Source organism: Cryptotermes secundus, unplaced genomic scaffold, assembly GCF_002891405.2.
Source record: "Cryptotermes secundus unplaced genomic scaffold, Csec_1.0 scaffold1734, whole genome shotgun sequence".
Lineage (NCBI taxonomy): Eukaryota > Metazoa > Arthropoda > Insecta > Blattodea > Kalotermitidae > Cryptotermes > Cryptotermes secundus.
Window position 1 is genome coordinate 5,330 of NW_019727433.1, and position 9,339 is coordinate 14,668.

The 9,339-nt window shown below is 39.2% G+C and overlaps 1 protein-coding gene across 3 annotated transcripts in view; it reads left to right on the top strand.

Annotated features, from left to right (window-relative positions):
• LOC111864821 (deaminated glutathione amidase) overlaps positions 1-9,339 on the top strand; it is a 35,621-nt gene that overhangs the window by 5,287 nt on the left and 20,995 nt on the right. For all 3 annotated transcript variants that reach the window (XM_033751595.1, XM_023852355.2, XM_023852356.2), the window contains one exon: positions 8,070-8,291. In XM_033751595.1, coding sequence (XP_033607486.1) covers positions 8,169-8,291 — 123 coding nt within the window. In that variant the 5' untranslated portion in view covers positions 8,070-8,168. The remainder of the gene's footprint in view (positions 1-8,069; positions 8,292-9,339) is intronic.

Genomic DNA, 9,339 nt, shown 5'->3' on the forward strand with positions numbered 1-9,339 from the left:
CTCAGCTTACGGTTTAGAGCCCAGCCCTTAACCTTGCTTTTCTCTCCAGTACACAAAACCACGCTTGCCCCAGCTCCCTTCCCCTACCCCTCCCACACCACTGCTTTCACTTGTATACTTGCCCTTCCCCCCTTCCCTCTCTGCTCACACATAGCTGTGTTATTTCCAGTCTGCTTTTACCGTTCTCACGGTCTCGTCACTTGCAGATTTCTTATACTTTTTCTTCTACCCTGAAGATGGAGGCGATACGTTCCTCCGAAACGTCGGTTAACACCACATATACACGGTGCCAAATCGCAGAAGACTGCTTTCTTCTTCGCTGCAGTCCTCCTCATGTTCAGTGCCTCTAACAAAATTCATAGACATGTACCATAACTTAGTCCCCAGGTGTTACTGAGGTCTTGGGGGGTCAGTCTACGATCTTGCAGAATCAGATCCCTAACTTTCGCAACATTTTCTGGTGTGGTGCCAGTTGATGGCCGTCCTGAACGGTCGTAATCATCAGTCGATGTTCGGCCATTTTTGAAACGCTTATACCAGTCGTAAGTTTGTGTCTGACCTAAACTGTTGTCACCAAAAGCTTGCTTCAACATTTGGTGCATTTCTGCAGCAGTTTTCCCAAGTTTAAAACAAAACTTTATACAGACACGCTGCTCTCTCAGGTCAGCCGTCACAAAACCGCAAACTCACGGAAACACAACAATGGAAATACGTTCACCAACAATAAATCCAACCACTCAACTCGACGCCGCTTGCCACACTGATTCAAGAAGGGTGTGTGGGGAGACACGTAGCGGTATTTCGATGTACTCAGAACCATTCGCACGCAAAATTTAAATTTAGGGAACTTTTGGATTGCACCACGTATATACATATGAAAAGGCTGTGCCATAGCTCAGGTGGTTGGTTGCCTGCTTCCCACCATGGCTGCCCAGGTTGAAGCTAGGGTCAGTTCATTTGGGATTTGTGGTGGAAAAAGTGGCCCTGGGGCAGGTTTTGCCAAGTACTTCAGTTTCCCATGCCAATTTTAATTTACCTGACTGCTCCACATTCATCATCATTTATCATCCAGGGCTGATACAATAGGTTAGTTAGTGGCTGATGTACCAAGTGGACTCAGTGTCACCCCACCCCAATAAACTAAACTACATACATGTGAAGGAAGCAAATTTCATAATATCTGTGATTGTTTGCTGTTAGGATCACAGTAGGTAGCAGGAAGCAGACAGCATGTGACATAACTGTTACTTTCTTTGTATCAAATGTGTTCTAGTGCTTTCTCGTAGGCAACTCATCATCTTAAGTATGAAGTACATGCAATTTTAACTTTTTCTGGTACAGTTATTGATTTTGTGAATTCTAAATAAGATGAACATGAATTTCAGTTTTTAGCCATATTCGGAAAGATGACCCTGATGGGCAGTGGCACTACTGCTTTGTATCCAGGAGGTTCTGACTTCACATCTCAGCCTTCAGACCAGCTATCCTGTCTGAGGTCTTAGTAGTTTTCCTTGGTCCCTCCAGGCAGATGTCAGGATAGTGCATTAAACTGTGATATGATTGCTTCCTTTCCCACCCTTTCTACTTCATTATTTACTAATATAAATTTTGATGTTTTCACAGCCATGATTGTTCAGATCATGATCTCAAAACTTGTGATAGCATGTTATCTTGTAAGTGGATACCAATGTTTCAGAGAAATATGCTGCCTGTATCATCAGGGTAGAAGTGTGTAGGATAAGGTATCAGTTGGATTATAGTATATGCCGGTTGCAAAGAAGGTGCTCATCTGCAGTGTCAGTGAAAAGGGCCAGTTCTCACATTTCTGCTTCACCCCTCCAATTGGCTTGGACTTGTTCTGTCCCTCTCCCCCATTTGTGGCTCCAACTGGCCACCTCCCTTGTAATCTTCTCATATAACATTATCACATCCTTATTCAACTCACTTCTGTCCTGAAGACAGAGGTAGAATATAACCCACAAAACATTAGTACTCATATCTCCCTACAAGACATCATATTGACACAATTCAGAAGATTGCAATTATAATTCACTAATCATATTAGGATTTGATGCTGTATTGTCTGAGATACTGACAGTGTCATGAAATGTGCCATAGAATGTAAATAAATAAATAAATAAATAAATAAATAAAGGAATAGACTAAATTCGTCTTAAGGTTTAANTACCGACAGTGTCATGAAATGTGCCATAGAATGTAAATAAATAAATAAAGGAATAGACTAAATTCGTCTTAAGGTTTAATGTTAAGTTTTATTTTTGTCTTCCACTTTACATATTGTCAGGTGTAGGGTGGTACACGTGACTAAAATAACGGGTTCTATTTCAGATGATTGGATAAGCACTTCCATTGCAAGTTCTCTTAATTACCATTAATACAGTGCTATCACTGATTTACACACTTTTCAGTCCACTGAAATTCTCAGTTTCCACTAGTTGTCTCCTAGAAATGGATCTCAACACAGAAATTAGCACTTAAGATCACTATGAAGTGTTCTTTCTATTTTGTCCTCAATCACTCAGGAACCACAGAACTAAACATTCTTCTGGACTCACTCCTTAAACTTATGACTGACTCGTAACTGCCCTGAATGAATTCTGTTGCTCCCATCTCTTATAACCACGCTGCACAGACCCCACAGAAAATATTTCCTCATCTGTTGATGACATCACAGCTTTCATAGCACAGCCCGATATGTGGAAATGTGTTTACTCAGCCGTTGCTTAGAAATGGATTGAATAACCATGTTATTCTACTGTTGCCTTGCGCAGACCGCATAGAAAACACAGCCTCATCTATTGTTGCATAATGTAGCATTTGACTGTTTACCAAGAAGCTGTCTTCATGGGAACTTGTTTACCAACACATTGCCTAGCAATGGGTGTACATATAACAATATTTGTAACTTTCTAAACATGTGTGGCATCCCATGACTCCATGATATGAGGCCTTTGTTCAAAAGTTATTAATTCCATAGTCAGTTATTTGCTTTTTTGAAACACCCAAGTTCATACCATGTTCACAAAAAACTGCAATTAGACCCTACTCTGAGGCATTAAAATACACTTCACAGCCATTTGACCAGACAGGTTAGTGCAGAGCCTTGTATTCAGAAGGCGCACAGTTTGAATCTCAAACCGGGACACAGGCTATCCTGACTTAGGTTTTTCATGGTTTTCCGCACTCCCTCTAGGCAAATTCCAAGATAGTACTTTGATTAGGCCATGATTACATTTTTCCAAATCCTTTCCAATTCATCATGATTCATGTACCATCCTACCATCCGGTGCTGTATAGCCTCAATATTGAAAGTGTCGTTAAATAATCTGTAAAAAAAAAATTTGCAGCTCTTGTTCAGAAATTGAATTTAATATGATCTTCCTGTCTATGTTTACATTTTCCAGCTCAACTTTTCCATTTAGGTTCTCCAGTTAAAATTTGTATGCATTTCTATTTACCTTATTCATGCTGCATGTTCTTTCCTACTCATTGTCCTCCATTTAATCATCCAGAAAATACTGGCTGGAGGGTACACATTACTAATTGTAGAGTGAAACATGCTATTGTGTAGCATGGCCAGTGAAGCGATATAAATGCAGTCACACAATGTACAAAAGGCGTTCCGTATATAATGCCTCCTATTTTTTTTTGTGTTAATATGTAACATCTGAGTTTGATGTTGGTGGTGTTCTAGTAAAGGTTGAACCTTCCCACCAATGTACTGTAAGTTTGGTTGTCATGCGACAGATAGCGACAGCAGAGCAGTCTACGAAAATGGTGTCTGACACAGAAGTGTGTAGGAAACAGAGATGTCCTATTGAATTTCTCACTGCCGAATAAATTGCACCCATTGACATCCATTGACGCTTGCTAAAGGTGTACGGAGATGATACAGTGGATGTCAGCACAGTGAGGTGGTGGGTAGTGTGTTTCAACAGTGGCGAAAGTGAAGTGCATGACATGCCACGCCCTGGGCGTCCCTGCTCAGCTGCTACTCCTCACAGTGAACAGCACCTCGATCAGCTCATCCATACATATCGGCGGATAATGACCAGGGATCTGTGTGCACAGCATAATATCAGATGTAATGCATTGGAAACGATGTTGGGGAAGCTGGATTATTGCAAAGTTTGTTCCAGGTGGGTCCCACTGGATGCTTACACAGGATCACAGAACTCATTGAATGGAAGTCTATCAGGACCTGTTACACCAGTTTGAGGCTGAAGGTGACAAGTTTCTGGACAGTATCGTCACCGAAGATGAGACATGGTGTCACACTACGAGCCGGAATCCAAAAGACAGTCCCTGGAGTGGCAACATCTGGATTCCCCAAGAAAAAAAGAAGTTCAAGACACAACCATTGGCAGGGAAAGTGATGTGCATGGTCTTTTGGGATAGGTGGGGTGTGATTTTGTTGGTTTTCCTGGAGCTTGGTGAGACTGTGAATTCTGAATTCTACAAGACGACTCTGACTAAGCTGAAAGCCCGCATTTCCTGAGTCAGGCCAGAGAAGCAGAAAACCTTTCACTTGCAACACAATCACGCTAGACCCCATACCAGTTTGGCGACCACCGTGCACATTGCAAAGTTTGGCTGGACTGTCCTACCACATCCACCTTATAGCCCCGATTTAGCACCTTCAAACTTCCATCTCTTTGGGCCTATGAAAGATGGACTACATGGGGACCATTTTCCAGACAATGATGCTGTCATTGCAGCTGTAAGAAAGTGGCTAGCCTCTGCTGGTGCAGACTTTTACAAGCACAGCATACAGGCTCTTGTTCATCGCTGGCTAAAGTGCATAATGAATGGTGGTGATTATGTGGAAAAATAACTGTAAGTAGCTGAAATTGTGCTCTATTTAACTTGTGTTATTATGCTTTTTGTATCTGTTGTAGTGTTCATTAAGAAAAATAGGAGGCATTATATACGGAACGCTCCTCATATGTTCTCACCAGTTTCCACAACATGAGTAGTGTATTTCTACATTGTAATATCATCTTGGGGCCCTCAGTTGCTCCAGATAAAGCATAACATTTGCACAGTAGAAGGAACTATACATCTATCATGTAATTTTGCTTGCTGGATCCACTGTGACTTGTCATATGCTTAGTCAATTAAATGTGAAATATTAAGGATATTTTAAATTAAAATTATACTAGGAATAAAATGCAGCATTAGAGTGACCTCTGCATGGTGCTGCATATAATATTTTGACATGTAAAACTGTTGTTGCGCAACGGGATGTGGAACGAGGTTACGCAACAGTAAGGAAAGCAGTGTTTCTCCGTGCTGTGCCTCGCTGGTTGCTATGCAGTGTTGCCCAGCAACGCCTCTGTAAACACAGTGATTACACAACGGTGAAACAACGTGCTTTTTTCGCTGTCCAACTGAGGGTTTATAAGAGAAACTGGAATGCCTGAGGAGTCAAAGAGGTGTAAACTTGGCTGCGGTCAGGCATACAACCGTTCAAGTGACTAGACTGCCATGGTAGCGAATACTACTAGAAATAGGGCGAAATCTGCTGTACTGAGCCTGGATTGACAGAGGCCTTGTATATATTGTACATAGAAATAGGAATTAAGATTAAATTTGTAAATATATGTAAATACTGACAGTGGACTTACTAACACAGACTATGACTGACAAATAACAGACCTGACCTCTCATCAGAGAGGGCGCCCCAGATGGACAGGACAGTAACTTTCATATAAGGAACAAACAAAGAGAAAAAAATATGACTGACTGACAGTCGCAATGTGACTTTGACTTGACTGAGGAGTCAGTTGAAATGTAGCAGCCACCAAGGCAGTTAGTATTCAGAGTATTCGGCGGAGCAGAAGCCAGTCAGTTGCAGGAAGAAGAAGAACCGAATGCATGTGTGATAATCAGTGATAGTTTGTGATAACTGAGAAGGTAATGGGAGTGTGTAATACAGTGACACTTGTATAGCCTCCATGTTGTACTGTAAATACGTGAAGACTACCGAAGATAGTGTGAAGAGATTAGTGTGTAGGGTTTGTAAATTGTGTAAACCCGCAACAGTGTTATAATCAATTGTAGTTATGACTTGTAGGTTGTTAAATAAACCAGTTAACAATCTGAACAGCATCTTCAGTAGCCAAACACATTACAATATATAACTCCATACATGTGATGTTTACATTGTGTTAGTTTTACTTTATTTATATAACATTAACTCATCATATATTATAACATTGTAATGTTTAAAAGAAGCGCTTAACAGGCCATAGTGTATCCATTAGGCAAAATGACATGCCATATTTATACTACATTGAATTGGCAAGTGTTTATGCATGTATTTAGAATATTTGTGGGTCTGAAGGTGACAGTGTAATGTAGAATCATGTCGCCAATTTTGTGAAAACTGGTAGTATTTTACATTGTTTGACTGTGCATTTATGTTGTTGCATCTGGTACATTACGTAGTTATTTCAGCTTCTTTTGGTTCTTTAACAATGCTGTCAGTAGCTAAATTGTATAGTAATGAACGGTACAATGCTGAATGATTATTTCTAAAGTGAAGGAAGCAGTCATGGCCTAATTGAAGCTCTGTTCTAGCATTTACCTGGAGAAACTGAAGAAAACCACAAAGAAACCCACGATAACTGCTGGTGGCCCAGTGGAGATTTGAACCAAACATCTCCTGAATATGAGTGTAGAGCATTATTGCTATGCCAACCTGTTGGGTTTGTTCCTCTGTTACCTCTCTACCACTGATCCATATGTTCTCAATAATGTTGTATTTTAGCGTCCTGTTGCACTGATCCACATCCATGATGTGTATGTATTGACTGTCTTCTAGTGCACACAATCTCACTTGTCACTTCACTACATGTTTCGGCATCACTGTGCCATCCTCAGGTGTCTTATTTACGTTAAACTATTGCACTGCTCACCATCATGTGTCGTTTATAAAATGATTTAAAATGTATATTTGTCATGTACTATAATAAAATTTATATGTTAAAATTTTGTTAAGATTTATCGTCTTATACATCGTGTTTCAAACTCCTGTATTATATCAATCTTCCACTATGGGAGTCGTTCTTCCTATATTTTTGTGTATACTGCGTCTTGTGATGTGTCCTTCTGTTGTGGTTGTGTGTGTTGAACAATGCATTTTATAAACGACACATGATGGTGAGCAGTGCAATAGTTTAATGTAAATAACACACCTGAGGATGGCACAGTGATGCCGAAACATGTAGTGAAGTGACAAGCGAGATTGTGTGCACTAGAAGATGGTCAATACTTACACATCATGGACCATATGTTCTCAGCAACATCTTGTTGTCAGCCTCACTCTGTCTTCATTTACAGTGGTAGAGCAAATTTGCCGCAACCATAATCTCCTATCTTAGGGATATGGAGTAGGTTTATGAGATTGTCATGTTGACTTGTGTGTGTGTGTGTGTGTGTGTCCCACCTGTTAATGTTTGAATCAGTCAACTGATTTTCGTGAAAGTTGGTATGTGTGATATGCCATTGGAGACTACTCCAGTGCCATAATTTGTAATTTCCTATAGTTAATAATAGCAACATGGCAGATGCGCAAGTTTATGATGTGAGAAAGACATTTGTGCCATTTATTATATGGTGAAGATACAATTTTTGGTAATCTTTGAAAAATGTGAATCTGTTATTGAATTGATTTTTTTTTTTTGACAATGTAAATTAACACTGTGGCAGCTGAGTGAAAAATTTTATTTAGTGTTTAGTTTCATGGCACACTAAGGAACCACCAGAGCTTGATAAATGAAATTTAGAACATAGATGGATCATAAACATACCTACAGACTGCATATGAAACATTGTAAGTCAGCAATTAAAAATATGGCGACTACCCAAAACTGTGAGTTTGCTCTGACAAATTTCACATAGAGTCTATACATGAGCAGTAAGTTCTTCTGAAAAATAAAGTAACAGCCATAATGCCAATAAATATGTGCAGTAGGAAAGTAGGCTTTATGAATTTTGCTTATAATTGGTTGCTAATTATGTAATGTTTTTAAATTTAATTCCAGATTTCTAATAAGAACTGTCTTTTATACTCCACAACGTTTGCATCATTCCTTGAAGGTTGTACAGCAAAGAGGCATCCATTAAAGGACAGTTTGAGAAAAATGGCATTGCTTCAGTCCAAGAAAATTGTTGCCGTCTGTCAGATGACCGCAAAATCTGACAAGAAAATCAACATTGGCATTTGCTCAGAGCTGATTAAGGCTGCGAAGTCACAGAATGCTGAGGTAAGTACTGGTGGAATGGTAATGATATGACAGGTTCCATGCTTTACAGGAATTTGTTTATTAAAGCATTGAAGTTTGTGAGTGACCATGTACCATGAGAATATTAATTGCTGTAAGCAGCTCCTTGTTTTAGATTGAATGTGTTTCAGAACATAATGCAAACAGAATGTTTGGACCTAAAAGAGGATATAACAGGAGGGCAAAGAAAACTGCATAACAAGGAGTTTCATATATGATATAACTCCATCCTAAGTGCAAACTATATTTATAGGTCTTTTTCTTTATGCACAACATGTTTCGGCCCCAAACGACCATCATCAGGTGTATACACTCACGTATCTGTTACACTGCACTCATTTATAACATTTAATATTTAAAAACATAAGTATTCCTGATTAGCACATATAAAATCTTCAGTTCTAGTTTTAAATCCTTTAAAAATTTTTTCTCTAAATTTTAAAATTTAAAAATGTCAGGGTTACTCGCCCTATGTCTATAGTGCTGCAGTGGCTTCTTCTTGTTTCTAGTATTGTATAGGTGTTATCTGTAATATACAAATATTCATATTATTAATAATGTACATAATGTTTTCTTATGCGTTTATACTCTTATTTGTACTTACTCTGTGTAGTCTCCTTGTGTGCGTGCCGCTGCTTATCTTTACTACGTGTGCTGTCTGATGATATTGTGTGCCGTGTTTTATGTTGGTGAGTGTAGGAGGGGATTGGGTATTGGGAAGAGGGAGGTACCGTTAGTCTGTGTAGATTTCGTGTATCGTTTGAAATATGGGATTGTGTGTTTCTNATTTGAGTATCCGGAATTCCTATTATTATTTCTAATATCATGTATATATTCCTTATATCTGGTGTTAAATGTTCGGCCCGTTTGTCCAATGTACTTCAATGGGCAATCCGCACATTTCATTTGGTATGTGCCATTTTTATTGTATTTATCCAATTGTGGTTTATGTTTGAGTATATTTTCAATTGTGTTCTGTGTGCAAAATGCTACTTTTATCTGTATGTATTTGAAAAGTTTCATGATTTTC